Raw genomic sequence first — 25,973 nt, forward strand, 5'->3', positions numbered from 1 at the left:
CTATTAAAATCAAAATACTCTAGGGTTTTTAATCTATAATGATACAACAACTGAAATGAATAAATATTACTCTGCACAGAATGATGTATAAATGTTTTACAGATGGCAAACTGGGCAAACTGGCCAGCTGATCCGCCTGATCCTATATATCTATTATAGTATTATAGCATATAGGTAATATTTAAAAAAACGCACGCACAAGATACTAGACATATTATATAATAGTCATTTTACAAATATAATATATGTAATAATTGAGTACACTATTGTACACCGGTACAGTCGGTACACCTTATAAAAGAAATACACTAAATTTCGTGGAGTTTTGCACACATAATAATTATGAATAGAGCTAGGATTTCAATGCAGTAAAAAATTGTAAAATATGTATTTTATTTACCAAAATATGCAAAAACAATTTTTTTTTAATATTATTTAATATTATTACATGCTATTATTAAATTATGTTTTTTTAAATTTTCAATTGTGAAGGACAAGCGACTAAATCGAAGATTTATATTGGCTAAAATTCCTTTCCGCATCACACAATGTTATTAGAGCATATTTAAATGACGTGATTTGTCCCGGATTTAAAGTAGGTAATATTAATATCTTTTTCTTCAGTTTTATATTCACCGTTTATAATGTTACACATTTTTAGAAATGTTTTAAATCCCTTATTCTTCTTTAGTATTAAGTTCATTTTAGTTTAGATAGGTAGTATTATATTTACGATGATTTGACAAATAAATCAATAATTATTAACGTTCATTAAATAAATATCATTTAAAATTAACAAGATTCTCAAAAATTTATATATATGCAGTTATAAGAATTATGTTCTAAAATGTGCAAAAATATGCAAAACAAAATGTCGTATTATTTAATCAAGAATAAACCAATTCGTAGACATATCTGACAACCGATCAATTTTGACTTAAGGAAAAAAACATTCAAATGCATAGAAATCCTAGCTTTAATTATGAATAATAATTATAATAACTATGAATGCATTGAAATAATTTTAAAAATATACAAAAACTTATAAACTATGTACTAATACTACCAATAATACAATATCATAATCATTTAGTTCAATAAAGATACCTATAAAATACGATTTGCGTTGTATTACAAACTTCAACATTATACTGCATATATATATAATATAGTAGCGTCGAACGTGTGGTTCCGCAGCATTAGGTTTGCGAAAATATCGTACACGGCGTTTAAAACCTTAGCCATCGGCCGAACTCGTTGAACAGGACGACTACGACACGTGGAGAAAACTACCTGTGTCGGTTTAAGTCAATTACGCACGTTATTCGGCCACCTAAAGACTCTACCGGCTCGGTCGTGGTTAGCTGTAAAAGCGCGGTTAGCGTCACCGCTCCGACTACAGTACCAAATATTATGCGGTGATAGTGACACATTAAGTCGGGGGCGGAAATTTTTCAGAGGTCAGCGTCGCGACGGTCAACTGAAATCACAATCAAATTACCGGCCGGCGAGCCAAGCGCTTGATTGACATGCGTATATATAGTATGTACAGCATTCCGAACGCATGCCGATACCGACGCAAATTAATGTGTCCGTGACACGATGTCAATGATGTCACCACGGTATTTTGATATATAATAAATATATATATCTTCACCACAGCCACAGTTAGGATATATAATATAATATACAGTAAAACCACGATAAGACGGAACTTCGGTAAAACGGAAACCTTGGTAATACGAAAAATTTCTTTGGTACTTTTTTTCAAATTTCATTTTTTTGAACCCCGTCAAAACGGAAACCCTGTTAACACGGAAAAATTGCATGGTCCCAAGCGATTTCGTCTTATCGAGGTTTACTATATATATGAATCTGGACAATCTTGTACAGTACCGCCGTGCCACCGCAACTATATAGACATTGTCATTGCATTCGAAGACATGTTTACCCATTGGTTGTGTGGTTCCCGTAATCCCATATAACATCCTCCTTCTCGTATATTATTACCCCCGGGTCCCGATCCAACCGAATTCGGTATTAGGAAAATCAATTTTTTTTTTATAAACAAGAATTCAGTTGAGAAATAAAAAATGTAATGCTAGAGGAAATCGGCAATTTGAAAATTAGGGAAGATATTGTTGAAGCGATTTTTTTTTCATCTACGATGCGTAAACATGTTTGTTGGAAACCAAAACCCGGTATTAAGAATATAAAATTTTTTTAGTAGGAATAACATTTTTAATATGAATAAAACTTAAGTAAATACTTATGATGGTATAAATTCAAAATGTGTTTTTAGTCTGTCCAACAAAAGTCTAACAACGTCTCTATATTATGTTATATGTATATTTTTAAATCAGCTTTTAGCGTTTTATTTTAATTTGTACTTTGTAGTGCTGGTGGCTGTGAAGTTGGCGCTACAAACTTTGTAATTGAATAACTCCGCCTAAAATAAATTCTAACAAATTTTCAACAATGTTCACGAATGTCTTCTGAGTAATATTGGAAGAGTTTTGATTGTTTTAAGGTGTTGTTTTGCTTATACGTAGTGCTGGGCATGTAGTTAGCACTTTACTACAAACGTGGAAATTGAATAACTTTTAATAAAGCTTCCAACTATTGTCTAACATCGTCCAACAAGTCCGAGAAGAGTTTGTTGGAATAGTTTTAGATTGTTGTGCCAACTTTGTAGTGCCAGTTTCACGTAGGTCCCCGATCCGGCATCCCTGCGTCGTCCCATTCGACGGGAACAGCTAAGAACCACAGTTTTACGTACGTCGTCGGTTCGTCAACTACTGTATCTTCGAAAGCTTTTGAAAGTATCTTTGTATAATTCTTCGCTGTTTGCGTTATCAAAAAATACCATAATTTGCACTTTGTACTGGGTGCTATATAACTCAATCAGTCACCATGTAGGTGACCTATACTGATACAGTGATACTAACTGATTATTGTGTGCTTTACGTTTCCGATTTCTAATGTCCTATATAATGCATTAAGATAAAATTGAAAGTGGTTGGGGCTGCTGACACTGCTCGTCTCGGGCATAATTTCTAAAAAAAACCTATCTTCAATCCATGAAATCATCATATTGATAATGATAATCCTTGTATCGATGACTTCATTAATAATAACATTGATTCGATTTCATTGATGTTGGCTGATTCGTTGTCTGCAGACATTTTATAATAAATTCTTCTTAAATAAAAAATAAGAGTTTCGTCCGATGCTGTGCTTCCCAGACGACGCACGTCGAGTACTACGTTGTTGATTACTAGCCAGCTAGTACGTCCATCGTTCATTATTATTCTTATTAGCTAGAATTAAGATCTAACGTCATTTTTATTTTCCAAATATGATTATTTTTATGTATAACACCATAGTATACGTACGGTAAGTAGAACAACAAATTATGTCCTTAAAGTACAACAAAAGTACTACAAACACCGAAAGCCTTTCCAATAATACCATAATAAATTAAGACAAAACCCGTAAAATAAATTATAAAATATAGATACCCTATAGCTTTATATAGGTACAGTAGTATTACCGCAAGAGATTCTAAAATTCGAAATCCTTCGAAATCGATGTATTAATATGCGTTCGTAATGTTCGTATAATATATTATAATCTGTTGACTCACTTGATAGAATACGGTGGCCACTCAAATGCCCGATCATGATTATCAAGATCCTAATGCACGACCGTCACTATAATTGGTTTCTCCAGTACTAGTGCTCTACTTATGTTAATAATTTACAAATTAAAACATATAATATTGTATTTCTATGCTAAATAATAAATATATATATTATATTATAATGTTTATAGTTGTCTATAGACTATAGTACACGATACTAATATTATTTGCACGCTGTACATAAGTATACACCATGATATTGCACGCAAGAAATTATGTAATAACAATTTATAAGTAAATGTGCTTTACTTTCAGAACTGACCCAGTGAATAAATGGTAAACAAAATTGTGCACTCAAAACTTCGTTAATTGATATAAGAATTGAAATAAATAGAAATCAAATACTCAGTACCGTGTAGTCACTATACACTCTAGCATCACGCTAGATTTAATAGTTAAATAAATTATTATAACATTAAAATACATGTTATTATTCACAAGTTATTTATTTAGTTTTGAGGATAATTTATTCAGACAACAGTTCTATATTTGACTAGAAAACTGCGTGCTGACGTAGTAAGGTTAGGCATATATATTACCTACTATAATACATTAATACTATATTTTGTTTGTGATCGTACACGTGTATCACGTGTCTGCAGCATCGCATCGCGTGTGCCAATGCAGTTTTTAATTTTCTATCTCTAAAAATTATCTCAATAAATAAGTGCACGCAACAATCGTATACTAATGCATTATGTATGGTACGTTTGGATAATGGGGATAATATTATATTACAACATGTTAACATATATTTACTTTGACCACGAACTACTGAACTAGTATAAAAGCATTTTTTATTTATTTTTTGTAAAATTACAACGTTTTAAGTAAAAGTTTCTAATTGTTTTTAATTCTTAATTCTTATTCCTTTTAAAAGTACCTATCCATTTTCAAACAAATATTTCCATATAAATATTATCTAAAATATCTTTTTTAGAGTTTAACAACATAAATTTTTTTAGAAGCTTTACGCTTAGCATTTTAGCAATTTAGTTAAGTAGATCTTGTATAATTTTTACTTATTTCAAGTTTATTAAGATGCTGTACTAATTACTAATAAGCGCATTATTATATAATAACGGGATACGAGATGCATATAAGCTAAGTGGAGCTGTTTAACCAAGGTCGTACCTGGGGGGGTTGAACCCCCCCCCCCCCCCCGAAATTTTTTCGCGTTATATTATTAGGTAGTAAAATAACTATTTCAATATCTGTTTTAATCTAACCACAATTTTTTAGTTTAACCCCCCGAAATTAATTTTCAGTTACGGCCTTGTGTTTAAACAATACATCAACTGATTAACTGCAAAGTAACTATTATTTACATTTGGGAAAACTTCTTGAAGATCTAAAGTTATAATTATAAATATTTATAATAAATTTGACATATTACCCATACTGCAATGATGAGATAATACTAAACATGCTGTCAGGAATCCCATCATAATAAACAATTTGTTGGATGCTTCAAACACACGAAACAGAAACTCTATAAGTCTGACGGCGCTGAATCTGTAATGGATTTACAATGGAAAAGTACAGATTGATCATTTTGACGGCAGCAACGACTAGCATCACCAATATCATTGGCACATTGTCACCTAGGGACGGGTACAAAAGAAAAACGCGCATGCAACCAAGTCTGATCAAATCAATCCGCGTTAAGTCATCGTAGACTTGCTGCGTTGAGAGAATTAGGTATATACTAGCCCAGCATCACCGCCGTCTGTCATTGGAACTGATCTCTATATTGTCCGTCGACGACCACCGAGTAATACAAAAAGCCAAAAAGGCCGATTTAGGCGTCGAGCATGCATCCCTGTATCGATCCTCGGCTTCGATAATAAGTTGGTACGGCATACACCGTAGTATTTCTGGGTGAAGAAATTCTCATCTCTACAAGTTGTTCTGTTAGGAGAACGTCATACTACTCAATACTCATACCCGCATGTGGTATCTCTCGTTTTACACACGTACGATATAGACAAAACGCGTTTAGTGTTTACACAGGCTGAGTAGAACTCGATCAATTTTGTTTCTAGAGACTAGAGTAAATAATAAATTTACCAATATAAAATTAAAAGATGACAATATTTCGGAGGGCAAGACGCTCGAGTTTTTTCCATTATTCCTATTTCCCAGTATAACGTTCATTATAATCGTTTATAGAATTAGTGAAAAATCTAGTCGAGACAAATCCATGATCAGAATTTCTACATTATTTGTTGCTGACTTAGGTCCACACGCCGGCGTTCATAGACGTAAATAGGGTCTTCAATTAGTCAATATAAATGCATAGGGGTTGAGTGTTGAGTCCAAAAGGTTTCAAGAACAAAAAGAGCGAGATTTGTTTCCACTCTTTTCATACACATAATTTTATCTATTATGTATTTGAAATTTGAATCATCAGTTATATTTTTGTTTGGACGATTGTACGACACAGTTTAATTTTACTCACACATACACGTTCGCGGCTCATATACGTCTATGCAGATATTCGAACGACGATGCATTTCATCCAAACGCAGCGAAAAATCATTTCATAATTATTAATAACCACTTAAAAGTTATAAGAGACCATTAGCAGCTGTTTATAAGACGTTAAAACAAAATCAATGAAAATCTGCTAACATATTAAAATTATTACCATGGTTAAAGATTATATAGGTAATAAAAATTACCTACCTAAATAGGTATTAAAATAAAGTAACACACGGCAAGGAGGGCTTGCTTAATAATATCATTTTACTTTTTTTATCTTAATTTTCTGTCAAACTTTATATTATAAAAATACAATCGCTATAACATCTACTACATTTATATATAAATTGGTCAAAACAAATATTTGAATTATTGATAACTGAATATATTACCAAAATGATATTGGTTTACAACTAATGAATTTAAATATCCATAAGTTAATGCTTATAATTCATACACACAGGCCCTGATTTATGTAAGTGCAGATGGAGCACTTGCACTTGGTCCCAATTTCTGGGGACCCCCGGGCTCTGTAAGTTGTAGAAAATTGTTTTTTTTAAATTAATTCCACAAAAATGTATTTTCTAAAATGTAATACCAACTGTCAATGTTCAAAGTTTAGTATATTCTTATCATTAAATTGTCAGTTGAATTTTGGTTATTTTTGTCATTCCACACCACCCCAGTGCTAATCAGTTATCATCACAAAATATTAAAATAATAACAATAGAAAATTGTTTGAACATCGGAAATTATTTGATACCTAATAACAGTAATAACTAATTTAAACTTTTTTATGATAAAATGTTATAAAAATTGGTAATTTTTTATTTCATTTTAATTATATAAAATAAATTGTCAAATTAATAAGTTATTTTCCATTTTTATAATTTTATGGAAGCCTGAAAATTAATTATTTTAATTTAATTTCATATGATAAAATCCTTAAGTATCTTTAATGTAGTAAAATTTTGTTGTTATTTATTAAATCATGCCCTACTATACAGTCTATACACAGACGTAATAATAATTGTAACTAATGCCTCTGACATACTATTTAGCAAATATTAAAAGACTAAGTGGATATTAAGTAGGTAAAGAAATATATAATTAAGAATTAAGTAGCAAACAATTTCTGTTTCCTTTGCAATGTATAAATTAAATTTTTCTTTTATGGACAGTTGCTTAATTATAAATATGGAATATCCTACAATCCATATATTATTTAATCAATATTTTGATCATATTTAATTACATAGATAACTAATAGTTCAAGAACAAGTTTTATCTGATGCAAAAAAAACCTATTCAAGTCATTAATTAGATATTGACAACCACACACAAAAAAATTTCAATCAAAAATAGCTGTTCAAATTTATATCTCTTTTTTTGTTGGTCTAGCAGTGCTTTATATTTACATGACTGACATATCATGTACATTGTGTACAAAGCTTATTTTTCATATAGGTATATGAATAAAAATAGGTATTATATAAATTTTTGATAATTTCAAATAGGATATAAAATCCATTAACTCTTCAAATCATATGGTTAAACAAGAATAAACACCACTTATTTAAAACCATAAAAATAAAAAATGGTTATCTTTGACAAGATTAATAGCAGCAATTTGACACAAGTTTTAAATTCTCACTCTATATAGTATATAGCAATACCATACAATTGCTTTTATAACTATAATTATTAATAGACTTTAAATAAATATTGTATGATAGATATTTTTCAGGATTGGTTATGCAAGGAAATAAAGACTTAAGATACCATTTTTAGATCTGTAAAATGTTATGTATAATTCAATGGTATTTGAAATACAAATTTAAACTGTAGAGAATAAATATGCAACAAATAATCCAAATGAGTAATTTCTTTAGATATTATATTGTAAAACACAAGATTTCTTATTGTTAACAAAAATTCTATTGACCAATGAAATGCATTGTTTTATGAAATATGAATGAACAGATTAATTACCAGTAGTAAGCACAACATAATTGATGTGATCATCTTCAAGTCCCTTTTTTTTTTTTTTTTTTTAAAGTATTAATATTGGCAAGCAATATATTTTTTTTATAAAAAAGAATTTATAAGGTTATGAACAAGGCCAATATAATATGGTGGACAAACATATGGTTTTAGTAGTAGTCAATTTTTTAATTTGATAATTTATCAAAAACAAAATTTCCAAAAAAATGTTGTGACATTACTACCGAAATTTAAACCGCACTATATTCCAGTTTAGTTCAATTTAATATTTTTTTATTTTTTTTTACATTATTTTAATTTTCCCATTTTTTTGTTGATTTTTTTTAAATTAATTTTTTTATGCGCTCAATTTTTTACTCAGACAGAATTTTTAATTTTCCCACTGTATAAAAAAAATTAGTTATTAATGAAAAAGAAATTTTTAAACGAATATTTGTATAAAATGTAATATGATGAAAATGTCATGGGCGCAATTATTCTTTCTTCACTTGGGTCTGTTGTGCTTGATGGGCTTGAAGTACAGCAACAGCCTCTTCTACTTTGTTCTTCAAAGATTCATGATGTTCCAACATGTGAAGCAAATCTGAGTTGTCAATCTCCAACAACATACCAGTGATCTTACCAGTCAAGTCAGGGTACATTCGCTATAATATAATATTGAATAATTTAAAACATACCATCTAACATATTAATACAAAGTATAAATTTAAATTTTACCTGAATAAGAGGGAAAAGCCTCTCTCCCAACATCTGTTTTTGATCTTCTGGCTTAGCGGTAGCCAACATCGTTGCAGTAAGTGGTTCTTGTCCATGTACATGTACAGCTGCTTGTACTGGTGCAGGTGGTTGACCAGGTTGTGCTTGTCCCATACCTTGAGCTTGGCCAGGAGGATTACGCATATTAGCTGTATATTTATATCCAGAACCTGTACCACGTGCTCCAGGAACACGTACACCTCCAGCAGCAACAGCACCTGGCATTTGTTGTTGGGCTGTGCTAATAGGTCTAGCATTTCTATCCACCATAGTGTTTCTAGCCAATGCAGCTTGTTGACCAGCAGGTACAGGAGCACGAGCTCCAATGTTTCGGTATTGTGTGGCCATATTTGGATAACCTAAAAAATAATTGATAAATTACATAAATAAATGTAAAGATATATTATTTTGATTTAGGCAATAACAGGCATGATGTATTGATGTATATAAGGCATCAATGGCGTATTACCTAAATAATGGTCAGACTATCAAAAGAGTGTAGTAAAATAATAGTAACTATAGATGCAAAATTAAATAAATTATATACAAAAGGTACCTGCAGCAGCAGCTTGCGGTGCTCCAGCCCTAACTTGTGGTTGAGAAGCCCATCTTGGTTGTGGACGAATCTGAGTCATTTGAGTAGGTCCATAGAAACGCTGTGGCTGAGGAATAGTAGGTACGAAGTAACCACTTGAAGCACCAGGTTGATATATCTATAATTCAAATTTGGATGTTAACTTTTTAATTTTTGTTATCTTATGTGATTAGCTATTGTTTACAATATTAAAGTTTATTGAGTAAATTGTATTGAACAAAAATATTTATGTTATAAAATTAGAGAATTTAAAAAAAAATATATTAAATTTGTTTAATTGCTAATCTAGAATTTTACACATTTAACTAAGAATTAAAAATAAAAACTACAATTGACTTACTGGGCCAATAGATTGCATTCTCATATTAGTGTTGCGTTGTAGATATTGGGAATCCAAATGGGCTTTACGATCTTCTTTGCGTTGAGCCAATGCAACATATAATGGTTTAGTACCAACAATGCGACCATTCATATCTGTTACTGCTTTGGTAGCTTCTTCTGGAGATGAGAAACACACAAAACCAAAGCCTTTACTACGGCCATCATCCATCATCACCTAGAAAATTATAATTTATAATTTAATATTAAACATACTCAACAAAAATATGCCAATGATAATTTGTTTAATCAGAAGTTAACATTATTTTCCAGATATTGTAATAGATAGTGACTAGAAAATTATTTTATTTTAAATTTTTTTTAATATTTACCTTGGCACTTGTGATAGTTCCAAAGACACTAAATTCTTTGCGTAAACGTTCGTCGTCAATTGTGTCATCCAAATTTTTCACATACAAATTAACTCCTTGGTATCTATTCATACGTTCAATCTTATACTGTTCGAACTTGCGTTTTAATTCTTGTTGGCGTTCAGCTTTCTTTTGAGCACGACCTACATAATATGTCTAACATGTCGTTTTATTAATAACATGAATATCATCTTCTAAATTATTATATACTAACTTTTCCTTCTGGGCTTTCTTTGCCATGTAATTCTGTGACAGCTTTTTCAGCTTCTTCTGGATCTTCAAATGCCACAAATCCAAAACCTCTAGAACTTCCATCTTCTCTAAACATGACCTAAAAATATATTATAAATTAATATATAACTATATTATAAAAATCCAAATTATGTATAATAACCTTGAAGCTAGTAATTGATCCATATTTTTCAAACATCTCAAACAATTCTTTGTCATTGACATTTTCATCTATATTCTTAATGTAAACATTTGTATAAAGTTTAGCTTTTTGACCCAACTCCTTTTCACGATCTTTTCTGCCAACAAAACGACCAACAAATACTTTTTTTCCATTGAGCAACATGCCATTAACTTTTTCGATAGATTGAGTGGCAGACTGTTCCATTTCAAAATGAACGAAACCATAGCCTTTTGATTGACCAGTCTCATCTTGAGCAACCTATACAAGTTTAAAACAAATAAAACTATTAAAAAATAATAAGGTAATTTAGGTAATTATTTTACTTATATTATCAAGTAGGTACCTAGATATTGTTTTATTTAATTATTATAAAATGTAATATTTTATATAAGTGAATTTGTATTAAATTCACAATTCATAATATAATTTAAATTTGTTGTAATAAAAACATAAAATACAGTTTTCAAATAAATCAATTGATCCAAGGTCATTTTATCAATAATACTTATTACACTTTACCATTGAATCAGAATAAAAACCTTAGCCTGGTAATTTTATAATTAATTCATCCATATAAAAACAATCACTTACTTTACAACTCAATATGTTTCCGAAGGCAGAAAATGTGTCATACATAGCTTTATTATCAATACTCCTGTCTAGGTTTTTGATAAACACATTGCCTACACCAGATTTTCTAAGAGAAGGATCTCTTTGAGACCACATAATTCTCATTGGGCGTCCTTTAAGAATATCAAAATTCATGGTGTCCAAAGCACGTTCAGCTACAATAAAAAATGTAACAATATAAATTAATATTTAAATAATTAGTAGGTACTCAATTAATAAATATCAGTGTTCTGATAACCTATAACAATATTTTACATTAAATAATTTATAAAAATATAATTTTTATTTTGCATAACATATCAAGTACATATATCAGGATTTTATTTCTGCAGAGAGAAGATGGGGAAGATTTATTATACTCTATTTTCCAAGACAATGTGTCTACTACACAAATTTAAAAATTAAGAGGTTAGGTGGTTGTAGTGAGGTGTCGAGTTTTGGTTTATTCGCAATCACATTCTATCAGTAAATAGAGTGTACAATACTGAACTGACAAAACTATTTATTCAAATATTCTTATCAAATTTATTATCAAAATGTATCAGGCATATACTTGTCAATAAAATCATTACTAACAATTACATATTAATCAAATGGATAGATTAATGTTTGTAGCGCTAAATTTCACATATACTTGTTTTTTTAAAACCAATCATCGTTTAATAAGGTGACTGCTAAATTCCATACATCTTTTAGTAAGTGATTATGTACTGTAAGTATAATAATAAAGTTCATAAATATTAATAAACTTAAATACAGTCATATATTTTAAAACAGTGTGAATACTTATTTAAAATAATCTATTTATTAATTAAGTTAATCAATGATAATAACTGTCAAATGACATCAAACACATTACTGAATCTTAAAGACAATTATTGGTATTGGAAATCAGTTAACCTGTTAAATTAATATATTCAAGTAAATATTCTTATATCAGATTAATTTTTGCAGCAATATGTTTCAGATATATGCTTGTCTCTTTTAATTTAATCATCATACAAATTATTACATTCAAGTAAATATTCTAATATCAGATTAATGTTTGCAGCAATATGTTTCAGATATATGCTTGTCTCTTTTAATTTAATCATCACACTAATTAATAAATATAAGTAAATGTTCTGATGTCAGATAATTTTTGCAGCAATATGTTTCAGATATATGCTTGTCTCTTTTAATTTAATCATCACACTAATTAATAAATATAAGTAAATGTTCTGATGTCAGATTAATGTTTGCAGCAATATGTTTCAGATATATGCTTGTCTCTTTTAATTTAATCATCATACAAATTATTATATTCAAGTAAATATTCTAATATCAGATTAATGTTTGCAGCAATATGTTTCAGATATATGCTTGTCTCTTTTAATTTAATCATCACACTAATTAATAAATATAAGTAAATGTTCTGATGTCAGATTAATGTTTGCAGCAATATGTTTCAGATATATGCTTGTCTCTTTTAATTTAATCATCACACTAATTATTAAATCTAAGTAAATGTTCTGAGGTCAGATTAATGTTTACAGCAATATGTTTCAGATATATGCTTGTCTCTTTTAATTTAATCATCACACTAATTATTAAATCTAAGTACCAACATTTTCTAATATGTGTCAGATTAATGTTTACAGCACTGTGTTTCAGACATATGCTTGTCTCTTTGAAATCATCATTAAATTAATCTACTTACATAAGTTAAAAGTTCCAAGTTCTTAGCGTCTTGGTAAAATTGAATTTCCTAAATAATTAATACATATTGGTAGACCTTACTATAAATACATGTTATTAAATTTTAAAATATTTTAGTCATACCTATTTTACTATCAATATATCAGATTTGTGTTCACAGCAAATTAATTCAGACATATGCTTGTCTCGTTAAAATCATCATAAATATTAATAAAGTAAATAGATTTTAAGCAAAATACCTTCTACTCAATAGTTTAATGAACTAATTCTATGCATCACTATACAACATCCCACCATAATTGTACCGGCCTCGATGGCAGGGTGTCAAGTTAAAATACGCAAAAGGACTGATTTTATCGGACTGGACAGTGATAAGTATACTTATTATTAGATTTGAATGAATACAATAGATAATCACCAAGTTGTTAATATGCACATTCATAGTTGTATATCAAAATAAAAGTGTTAACAATATCACTGTCTATCTAAAGTAATTTTAATAATAATGTGAGTATTTAAAATTTAATAATAAAACTAATATAATTAAGACTGTCACAGATTATTTAATTATATAAGATTTAATGTAATTATAAACAAGTTAGCTATATATAAAGAACCTACAACCTATAATTGTTATGTATTAAGTTTATTAATGGATATTAAATGTTTTTTTTTTATCACGTTTTATAAAATAATCAAAAGTATCTATCTAATCTCTATAATTTAAATAAATATTATCCAATAATACTATTGCATCAAGGGCATAATACATTAATATTCAATTCAATATATGGATATAAAACAATAAAAAATTTCCAACTAATTTACTGATTTTTATCTATACATAAGCTATCAACAGAATTTAGATGAGACTTGAGACTTCAATTCAATTACAATCGCTTACTTAAACACTAAAATATTATCTTTTTGATAGACAAATGGTCAGACAGAAAATAGGTTATCATTAGTCATTTATCAGTAGGTATGAGTATAAAACCTATTAAAAAAAATAGGTATTCTCATTAATCAATTATCGCGGCACACCTGAAAAATAAATATGAACCACATGAACACGTTAAGCTGTGTGAGAATAATCGTGAGACACACACATTGATATTGTCAAGATACAACCACGTGATAATGTTGGCGGTTCCGGTAGAAACCACCCCGCCATCATTGCCGTTGACAGTCACCAGGTGAACAAACGGCGATAGAAGGGTGGGGGAGGGCAAAAACATGATCAACGCATGGGCGCGCGACAGCCACGTACAACACCAACGTATTATAACTAAACTTATGTGCACCTACCCCTCCTCTAACCACACTAACTATGATAGTTGAGAGGAAAATAGGAAAAAACCGATTCAAATATCGAATATTTTTATTAACGATAGAAAATCACACGTGGCATTGGTATAGGGTAATTTCGGTGGATTGGAGGGGAGAGAGGAATTTGGAGAAAATAAAATTTCTTGGAACGGCTAAGAGAAATCGGTTGCGTACTAATCGTTACCAAGCACGATTAAACATATATAAAAACAAAAAGCTCACCGTCCGCCATGTTTTGAAAGTTGACATAGGCGTATCCCAATGATCTTCTAGTGATCATGTCACGACACACGCGGATTGACAGGACAGCACCGACCGTGCTGAATTTCTCAAACAACATAGCTTCGGTCACGTCCGAATGCAAATCTCCAACGTACAACGAAGCCATCTTGGTGATTTGGTTGCTGCGTCAAATTAGCGTCGACAAAGAGAAAATATTAATAACGACGGCAAAACTCACGCGATATACTTCTTCTTTCGGATTTTGCGCGTAGACAAAATAATTATAATTTTTTTTATGTTTTAAGTAATTTTTCCTTTTTTTTTTAGTTAATTTAGTTTATTTTATAATTTTTTTGGGGTTTTTTAATTTATTTGAATTAAAAAACTACACTATTCCTCATGGGTTGTGTTTCGTAGATACGTACGACACAACCACATGTATTGAAAAGAAAAATTGGAGAAAAAAAACGAACGCACTGAGCTAACTCTACGAGATGACGCGTAGGTCTGCCGTCGTTGACCCCCTCCAATCAACATGCTCGTTCTTGCGCACGCGTACCGCTTCAGAATCCGTTTGACATATGACTACGACCAAGGTTACAGTTGTCAGGTGTGCCTCCCAAACAGACAAAAAATATCATCCAAAATCTGAATTCCCACCAAAAATCCAATGTATTTTTTGACATTATTCTGAAAAATTAAATTTTATATTTATTCATTCATTAATTGTTATGCCATCACTGGCCCATCAGTACAATATTTATGCCTTATGGAAGGACAGATGGGACAATTGCACTAGGCCCACCGGCAATTATTGCATTGTATAGTGTATACCTTTTTATCATACTTTGGGAAAACAAAACAGATATGGATTTTATTTGGATATTTTGGTTGATTATTAAGTATAATGTCAATAATAGCTTTTTTCCGAAAACGATGGCACTAAAGCTGAAATCAAATTTGACTTACAACATTTAACATTATTTAGTTTGATATATAAGTGTAAAAAATAATAAACAAAATACTAATTTTTATTTAAAAAAAAAAATTAAAAAACTAAACTTTTTAATTTGTATACTAACTTGAATAAGACACATTTACACATTAAAGTGTAGTATTCTTGTATAATAAATAATCATATTTTTGACAAAGAAATATTATTCTATGATCCAACTATTCATTTATAAACAGCTAATTACACATAACATTAATTTTTTTTTTTTTTATTTATAAAAGCTATATTTTACAATCTGTACAAAAAAAAGTGCAACAAGTAAATTTGATTATAAACAGCTAATTACACATAACATTAATTTAAAAATATATTTCGCATACATTTTATTTTGGCGTTGGAAAATAGAAATAAACAATTTGGGGCCAAACATTATGAATTGGTAAATCAGGCACTGTATGCCATTGTAATGGAAATCCTTATAAAGATATCGACTTAAATTTTATTTCATTGTAAATTATTATTTAACGAAAATAATTCATTATTTATCCAACTGTTAAGTGTATAAAATACCACGAGCTATTAGTTTGAATTACCATTAAATTTATTATAAAAATCAAAAGTATTAATTATCAGTTAACACTATAGTTTTTACTGTTTTTAGTATAATTACTACAGTAGAACCTCGATTATCCGAACTAATTGGGACCGTACCTAGTTCGGAATGTTCGGATTTGCAAAAGTTCGGATATTGGAAATTAAAAAAAAAAAATTTTTTTAAAACAGTTAAATATTTTATAATATGTATATAAATGTATATATTTATTATTATTAATATTTTATTACATTATTTGAAATGCATTACTTACATATAGGAACGTTTAATGTTTGTTATATTTTTTTGACAAAATTATCGATTTTTATTTGATGATGAGCTGCAACGCGCTTTTTTGCAGCCAAATCGTGGATACGCTAATTGCAGTTCAGATAATAAAGGGTTCGTATAACAGAGGTTCGGATAATCGGGGTTCTACTGTATTAATAATACCATTGATTATAGAATAAACAAATATCATATAATCAATGATAATACCAAGTAAATGGATTTTTAGGTAATATTATTATAAACAAAATTTGAGACTTAAATCAATTTAAATATTAACCTTATTAACAGGGCTCGGGACTTAAAACATTTGCTTATTTTTATGGAGTGACTTAAAATGTAGCAGAATGCTATGGAGTGTATGTCTTGTTACAACACGTTCAATTATGAAATTTGAAAGTGCTTTTTTTGTTGTTTTCAAGAATTTTTTTAAAAGATGCTTATTTCCAATTTTTCTGATTATTTTTGCTTTTTTGACCAGTTTTTTTTTACTTTTTATAGTTTTTTCAGAAAATCTATAAACAATAAGGCAAAATGTCTTGAAAGTAAAGTTTGATTTATTATTATACAAAGATTTAATATATAGATCCACCCAACCAAGGTGGTTACTGGTTATATCAATTCACCTTTCACCCGACTCTTACTTTGTGTTTTGCAGTCCTTGCACCCGACTCACCTTCTTCTTATCGTCCTATCAGTCTGTTACCCTCCTTCTCGAAAATATTTGAAAAAATCTTATTAAAAAAGTCGTAACATTATCGTAGATAACATTGCCCTTCACTCTTCAGTCTTCTCTGAAAAAAAAACATTTTTGCCCAGCTTTATTTCTTGATGTGGCCTAGGCGTTTGACCCACACGTTGACCGTGTTTGGTATTGGTGCAATGGATTTCTATACAAACTTAGATGTTACTTGCTCCCTAAACTCTTTATTACCACTCCGAACTTTCCAAGTGAGATGTAAGGACTGTTCGCTGCTTATCCAATTAAAGCAGGTGTCCCTCAAGGTAGTATTTTCGCCCCCCCCACTGTATAACCCTTATGCCACTGAAATCCTACATTCTAACCTCACCCATATAGCCTTTTTTGCTGATGATTCATGCATAAGTTCTTCTGCTTCGGATATTGATATTGCCATCAACAACCTTCAAAGCCACTTAAATAAACTAAAAATCTGGTTCAATCTAGGGAGAATAAAAATAAATCATCACACATCACCTTCACCTTGCGCCTTAAAAACAGTCCTACACTCTCATTGAATAATATCCCATTATCAACTCAGTCAAATATTTTTCCATTCATCTCGAAAAACACCTTACTTAGGCTAATGACATCAAAACCAAGAAAATATCCCTAAAATTAAAACTACTTAGCTTAAGACATCTTTTTCGCTCCAACATTTCACTCAGTAATAAAGTTCTTCTATTCAAACAACTAATTTGATCTGTGACGACTTATGGCATTCAAATCTGAAGATATATTGAAGTATCAAATCTAAAATTGTTTTAATCTATACAGTCAATAAACTTAAGTTTATTATTCAAAGCTCATTGGTACGTTAGCAATAAAACTTTTCATAATGATCTCAAAATTTCTACTCTCTCTGAACTTACTTTCCATTCACTCTATAAAATTTCACTCCAACAGATTGATCTACTTAAATCTATCTTCTCTCACTATCCCAGATAATCCTCCCAGACGCTTAAAGCATAATTGGCCAAGTGATCTCCTAAACGCATAATTTGTGGTGTAATTAAATAAAAAATATATCATTCAAGCTGAAATAGTGTACCTCCCCCTTCACTTAAGCCGTCAAGTCCTATTAAAAAATATTATATGTATTACTTATTGTATTTCTGCTATACACAAAATGTAAATATTCGCTTTAATAGTAAAAAAAAAAGCTTATAAAAATAATGGGTGTTTGAATATTTTCAAAATATTTATGAATTTATTACATATTATAAAAAAATATATTTATTTTTATGAGTACCAATTTGTATTGAATTAATTTAAAAATAATGTCAAAGGGCTAATATAGTATTCATAGTATTAATACAAAAATATTAGAATTTATAATTTTTTCATGGCATATTTCAATACTTTGGTATGACTACATTTACATGCATATATAAAAATAGGTTAATAGCACATAATTGCATTAGTAATAATAATATAATGGTATCATTCATACATTTGTTTTAACTTTCATACCAATTACAGTAATAATGATGCATACAAAAAAGTATATATTATTGTTTGAGCTACAAAAAAAAAAGTTCAATCTGGCAATTGCTCTCCCAGTTCACTTCATAAATATAGCCTATGCTCTATAATATAGATTGTTGTATTTTGTATATAAAAAACAGGTATGTAATAAAAAATATTACGTGTAATTAACAAATAAAATTTATGATTTGCTGAATATCTTTATTTTTATTTAATAAAAATAACTACAAAATATTTCATTTTTTTTCAAACAATGTTCACCTTACTAAAAACATTTGTAATTAAAATACAAATTAAAGCTGTTTTGACATATAAGGCCCATCTAAGTGGTATCCAAGTTTTTTATAATAGTTTCTAGTACCAACACCTAAAAATAAAGATACATAATAATTAATAGGCATTTTTAAGCAATTTATATCATAATATATAATTTACATGGATAAGTAGAATCAATTGTATTTGATTTTGAAAGAACTGAGAAGTTGATAGGGAAAAAGGCATGTTCAATCACATGATTAAGATAAAGAATGATGCAGTATGTGATAGGAATAAGTTCAAATACTTAGAAGTTAGGATTGGTAGTACAATAAAATGTGATTTTTAGGATGACATCAAAAATAGGATTATGTGTAAATAGATTATATGAAGTGGAGAAAAATGCAAGGTATTTTGTGTGAAGATTTTAAGATGTATTGAGTCATTAGAGAATATAATAAGAAATTAATCTATAAGGGGATAACATAATATTTTAACATCAATCAACATAAAAATGACATCTGTTGATTTAAACATGGTAATTTATGATTGATATGTCATAACATATCAGATAAATAATAACTAGTCTTTGACCACTATTCATGAAATGATTAAATGTTTAGATATACACAAACCTGAAATAACAGCTATTTTGGTAGACTTGTGTTCTTCTAAAGATATTCTTTCAGCTTCTTCCATTAATAACATACCAAATCCTTGATGTTGAAATTTGGTTGGATCTCTGGCTCGAACAGGAACTACACTACCGTATACATGTAATTCTCTTATAATTGAAACTCTTCCTTTTAACTCTGGTCTATAAAATATGATGTAAGTACAATATGACTTTATAAAGTTCCAAAAAAATGAAATGAAACAAAATTATATTTTATACCTAAATGAATTTGTACACTTGCGCAATCTTAATAAACCGATTAAAATATCTTGTTCGGGATCTTCATACGATAAAAATGTTTCCCATCCATTATTAGCAACATAATCTCTACGTATCAATTCAATCTAAAATATTGTAATTAATAATAAATACAAAAAATATAGCAAGGACAACCTATTAAGTATATGTATAATCGTTTATAAACAAAAAAATTATTAATCAATCAGTAAACATAACATTTTTAATTTAATCATTTTCCAAGTGCTAAAATATACATATTAAGCTTTACAAACTTCAAATGGACGAATTTTATTATGTATTTCTTGAATTCCAACTTCTCTAGTTCGAACATCACGGCATTGTAAGTTAAGATCTTTCATTCTTGCTAAGGCCAGTTCTCGTAAATTACCATGTTCAACTCCAGATCTATATAAAAATAAAAATATATTACTAAAAATGAATAAAACATTAAAATTTGATAATGAAATTCTTTTTGAATATATTTTGTAACTTATCATTGGGTTTTAAACCAGCAGTGTAGTGTGCGTGTATGTACAGTATACACTTGAAAAATTAAAAATTTTTTTTTATCATTACATAGTCTTTTATAATATAAAATATAAAATATTATGGATTATTTTCGTAGTTCATGGGGATTGATTAAACCAAAATACCATGGCCACATCAAATGATAACTTAAATAAATTAATAAAATAATAAATAATAATATTAATTAAGTGTAAGCTTAAAATTTAATTTTTGAAAACTGAATGAGTGATGTGGGGGCAGAGCTCTCCAAAAATGTATAGTCTTATACTTTTCAATACATACATTAAATTTAAACCCATACAATGCCACTGCATAAAACATATTCTTCAATTTATATATATTAACTTTTAAGTACTAAGGTATGATTGATCACCGTTTTTTTAATACAATAATTTAGTATTTAAAAAATGAAAACAAAAAATATAATAAGGAAATTATGAAAAAAGGTTAAATTTGAAAATAAATTGTAATATTATTGAATATTTAAAATTATAATGATAATATTTTTGATTAGTTGTTTATTAAAAAGTATAGCAATTAATAACATAAATTTAATTTAAGGCAAGTTGAAAAATTTAAAAGGTAGTTTTTTATACATACGTAACTAATGGCATTGGAATATCTCTTTGAACTCTATACACACGTGTCCATGGAGGAATAAGACTTAATATGTGAGCAATTAAATCTACTAATTCAGATGGTGAATAACTACGATATCGTCCGCTACGCCACAGCTCATATAACCCTGTACCTCTCATTACAAGAGTAGGATAAATTTTTAAGCCATCAACACGAAAAGCTGGATTTTCAAAAAATTCCTGAACATAAATTAATATGTATAAAATAAAACAATTAAATATATTTTAATTTATTTATATTTTTAATTTATACTTTGAACTGTTGAAAGTCTCTTTCTAGATCCACATTAGGTAAATCAGGCATCATATGTGACACAATTTTAAAACCACAATCTTTAGCAAGATTAAATGTTTCACAAACTGCTTTAACTGTATGACCTCTGTTAGTGTCTCGTGCAACATCTTCAAACACAGACTGAACACCAATTTCTAATCGTGTACAGCCATAGTTTAACATGTCAGTTAAATGCCTATTCAAACAATAATCTGGTCGAGTTTCAATAGTAATGCCAATGCATTTTACGTTACTTCTTTCTGAGTATCTAAGTAGAAAAAATAAATTAACAACATTTTTTGAAAATAAAAATATATCATAGTTTAACACATACTTGACAGCTTCTCGAACATTAGAGCTTGTATGACCCGATAAAGCATCATGTAAATTTCTAATGAAATAATCCCGGTAGTCTTCAGGTAAACTCATAAATGTACCTCCCATCACTATGAACTCAACCTTATCAACATTATGGCCTAATTGTTTAAGCTATAAACATACAACACAAATAATTTAATACATCTAAAAATGTACAATTTAAACTCAATGGTAAAAAACATTATTTATAATTCTATAATTAAATTTAAAATATAAATACCTAATAATTATTATAATCAATAAATTTAAAAATCTATAAAACACATTAAGGTTTAATTATTTTAACTTCAACTCATTATAATGTACATTTTTGTATATCAAAAATAAAAGGTTCTTTTTAAAATTTAAAAAATTTAGAGTTTTCATTTTTGAAATAATTTTTTATAATAGTGATATGTTTAGGATTTTTTAATTCATAACTAAATTAAATTAAACTGAAGTTGAATATTTTTCAAAAACATTGATGTATAAATATTTAACATTGAACAACGGTTTTTTTTATAATATAAAATTTTAGTTGAGCTGATTAGTGTCTAGTGGTCAATACATTATTTAGAATTCTCTTTTTAATTTATTTCATTGATCAATAAAAATATTATTTGTTCAATTATAGATAGTTCTATATTCACCAACATCATAACATTATTAGGAAAATATTCTGATTGAAATTAAAAATAATAAAATAAAATTCTATTGTAGTCAGCAGTATAAAAACATTAAATGGATGTAGTATTTTTCGATTAAATTAAAATTATAACAAATAGGTACCTGCTCAACTCTATGGCGGGTTTGAACATATGGATTGTAATGTGCTCGGATAGCTCTCATCGAAGTAGGTTCATAACCAGTATATGACTGTGTTGAGTATTCAAAATCAGAATCTGGACCACCAGGACAATACACACATATATTTCCAGTCATATTTATATGAGGACAACGATGTGGTTTACACATGACAGCAACGATAGCTACCTACATGATTGAAAATTAATATATTTAAGTATAAAATATAAATATAAAATTATTTAAGCATGAAAATTAATAGTTCTATTTAAAAACTTACTCCACTAGCTGTTCTAACAGGTTTTGCTTTCAACTTTGGGTACAATAATTTTTTAGCATCATTGGGAACAGCTGATATAATATCAACAAGTCGGGGAGATGATTTCAGTCCATATTTAGATGATATTTGAGATTTTAACTTATTTAAGTTTACGTCTCTGTTTTCCTTTTGAGCAATCAACAATTTCTGAATAATTTCAGCAACTGTAGACACCATTCGTTCTTCATGGCTTAATTTGGATATATGTTCTAAAACGATTAAAAATAAAATAAAATTGAGTATTAATAAAAATAAATAGGATTTTTAATTTACAGACTACTTTGCAATATTTCGAATTTATACACTTTAATTTACCCAACTTATACAACTTATCATATATTTTTAATTAATATAAAACAAATTTATTGGTCATTTAAAAATAATTACAATTAGTCAAAAAACAAATACGAGTAAAATACCTACACTTTTGATTTAATAGTATGAAAGTAAGCATATTCATATATTATACTTAAGTACTTATATTTAATTATTTATGGTTTATACTCACCATCTACTTCAGACATGATGAAATTGTAGTAATAGGAAATTTGGCATTCGATTTGTCAACAAAAGTTTAAAATGAATACATTAAAATAACAATAATTATTTATTTAACTTCCTATCCGTAGTTCAAATTTATTTTTGTATTTTACACTCTTGGTCTTGTATTATTACTTATGCAGTACAGCAATAGCAAGTAACTGAAGTAACAAGTAGTGACTACAAGTCTACAACTGACTGTAGTGAGTCGCAAATCGCAATTCGTAAATAGTAAATACTAAATTCTTAACTCGTATAAATGCAGCATTTGATACCACGTGAATCGAGATAAATTGATAATAAAAAAAGTTGACAAGTGATTGGTGACCATTTGGTTTATACCACTGATATGAATCAAAAACCCTTTTATTAGAATCGAAAAAATATTGCCGATAGTGAAATGTGCCCGCGAAAATTCAAAATAATTTAAACGCCATAAATAATTATAGGTATTAATATATATATTACAATTTAAGTATTTAACTATGTTCTGATGTTCATATTACTTATTATCTTGCTTTAAAATTAAAATATCATAAAAAACTCACGTACCAAGTTTCAACAGTAAGTTTGATAATAGTTAAATACACTATAAGTCCTTATGTGTAAGTTAATATTTCTTTTACTTCAATAATTCCTAAAACTATTAACTACAAATTGACATCTATTTTTAAAAGAATGTTTATTTCGCAACAACATGTTTATACAAGTAATAAATTAACATTACTCAATCTTATTAATTTAAAAAAATTTATTTTACATTTATAATCATTTTCACATATCACTCATTGTCTCAAACTCAAACAGATACTATTTTTACTAACTTTGAATAGGCGTTAATTAGTATTAATTATAGTTTATTCATTTTAAAATTAAAAAAAAATTTAATTCTCTGACCCTTTATTATATTGGTTCTCATCATCTCATACTTTATTTCTCTACGTGTAAGATTCAATAAATCATTATGTATTTGAAGAGATTGAAGCCACTTCGGGCATTTCACAAGGTTGATATTATTTTTTCCTTTAACAACTCTAATATCTTACTTTTTGTTGATGATGTGAACATTTTTCTGTCAGATACTGAGGATCTCCATTCTCCGGTGATTTAATAAGCTTTAACAACTGGTGCTTACAAAACAGATTTTCCTTAAATAATAATACATTTCTAACTATTACTTTTTCTTAGAAACCCACAAACTTGGTTTTTAATTATAATTTAAAAGTTATTTATCTCACTGGTGCCTTGATTGTATATGTCTCATGGCTGGGGTCATTCTATAAACGTGTGCTACACGAAGAGTCCGAGAGCGTTACCATGTCGTCATAAACCACCTGCAGGTTACTTTTAGTTAAATCAGTTAGGTAAAAAAAAAAAAAAAAAAAATAAACAATTAAATATCTTAACAAAAAACTTTATTCACGTAAAATATAAGTTTTAGTACACTGGATATAGCTATATAAGCTATATTATATTAAAATAGGTACACATATAACATTCTATGCTACGCCGTATATTTATTAAGCGCAGCAGCAAATCAAACGTCGGGAAAACCATTTTGTCCGTTTCCAAAAAAATCCGCGTTTATCTTTAACAATTATTGGTGCCATGTTATACGAATCGTCGATCGAAATTTGTCTTTCTATTTCGTTAGGCGTTACGCTTATTGAAACACTCGGCAATGAAACAGATCGCCTCGCTGGCGGACCAGTGACTTCAACAGGGCTTAACACATCCGACGGGCCTTCGTTATGCGTATCATCATCGGAATGCTGGCGTAACGACGAAGAGGGAGCCGGAGATTTAGCTTCTACGGCTGGCGCCATCACAGCAGCGTTTACGATCGCGATCATTCGCCGAATCTGCGGTCCTGCGTAATTGGCCAGCAGGATTGACGATGGAGTCGATGGACGATATTTGAGTGGCAAGTCTGCAGAATTCTGATGCGGTTCGTCGGAATTGCCATCGCCGCCAGACGTTACGATTTTTATGTTCAGCATCGATCTAAAGTACGGTTTAGAGATTAAGGTTTAGAGCTTTCCGAAATCTTTGTGGTCTGAGCGTTTTGCGATTTTTTCCCAATGGTTCCCATCGAGGCCAGTGTGATTTTACAATCGATCGTAATATCATTATTATCTCGCATGATTTATTTTAAATACGCCTATAATATTAATGAATGATTAACGTTAAGAGAAGCGAGTTCACACTTTAAAGAATTATTTGATGTGTGCTCTTTGAAACAATACCGAAAATCAACTGCAGTTAGACAGATATTAGAGTAGGTACACGACGAATATTTTTATATTACAACACTACATATGGCTGATAATGACAATAACAATACATTTTTAATTATTTATTTAGTTGATTGATAATCTGCCATTCGGGCAAAGAGAGTGCATAAAATAATACAAAATACAAGGAAAAAAAAATATAAGAAAGAACAGTAATTACAGAATTTTAAAATTAAGTTTTACCATTGTATAATTATTATTTATATATACAAACAGCGAAGTTTATATTCGTTATTAAAATAAAAGTTAAAGGCAAGGCTGTTTATTTATTTTTTGCTAATCATTATTATAATTGGTTTAGATTCAATAATAACTAGGTATATGATGATTTTAATTATTTTCTATGTTAGCAGCTTTGTCGCTTTAAGTGAATCAAATTTAACACACGATACAGTATAGGT

At 28.9% G+C, this 25,973-nt stretch overlaps 2 protein-coding genes across 2 annotated transcripts; both read right to left on the reverse strand.

The window, feature by feature from the left end:
- Nucleotides 1–8,067: 8,067 nt before the first annotated feature.
- On the reverse strand, nt 8,068–15,057 carry LOC132919368 (polyadenylate-binding protein 4-like). Its single transcript, XM_060980933.1, has 9 exons — nt 14,586–15,057; nt 11,298–11,491; nt 10,686–10,964; nt 10,506–10,622; nt 10,253–10,447; nt 9,883–10,098; nt 9,504–9,660; nt 8,909–9,306; nt 8,068–8,835 (listed from the first exon to the last, which is right to left on the reverse strand). Exons 1-9 carry the CDS (start codon nt 14,749–14,751, stop codon nt 8,665–8,667), a joined length of 1,893 nt encoding a protein of 630 aa, XP_060836916.1. The 5' UTR covers nt 14,752–15,057; the 3' UTR covers nt 8,068–8,664.
- Nucleotides 15,058–18,827: 3,770 nt separating this feature from the next.
- On the reverse strand, nt 18,828–23,524 carry LOC132922038 (elongator complex protein 3). The gene is made up of 10 exons (XM_060985340.1): nt 23,247–23,524; nt 22,700–22,947; nt 22,405–22,608; nt 21,593–21,747; nt 21,238–21,526; nt 20,947–21,164; nt 20,091–20,223; nt 19,798–19,922; nt 19,538–19,719; nt 18,828–19,014 (listed from the first exon to the last, which is right to left on the reverse strand). The coding sequence occupies exons 1-10, from the start codon at nt 23,260–23,262 to the stop codon at nt 18,941–18,943; spliced, it is 1,644 nt and encodes a 547-aa protein (XP_060841323.1). The 5' UTR covers nt 23,263–23,524; the 3' UTR covers nt 18,828–18,940.
- Nucleotides 23,525–25,973: the final 2,449 nt, after the last annotated feature.

The sequence above is a fragment of the Rhopalosiphum padi genome, chromosome 2, assembly GCF_020882245.1.
Source record: "Rhopalosiphum padi isolate XX-2018 chromosome 2, ASM2088224v1, whole genome shotgun sequence".
In the NCBI taxonomy this organism is placed as follows: Eukaryota; Metazoa; Arthropoda; class Insecta; order Hemiptera; family Aphididae; genus Rhopalosiphum; species Rhopalosiphum padi.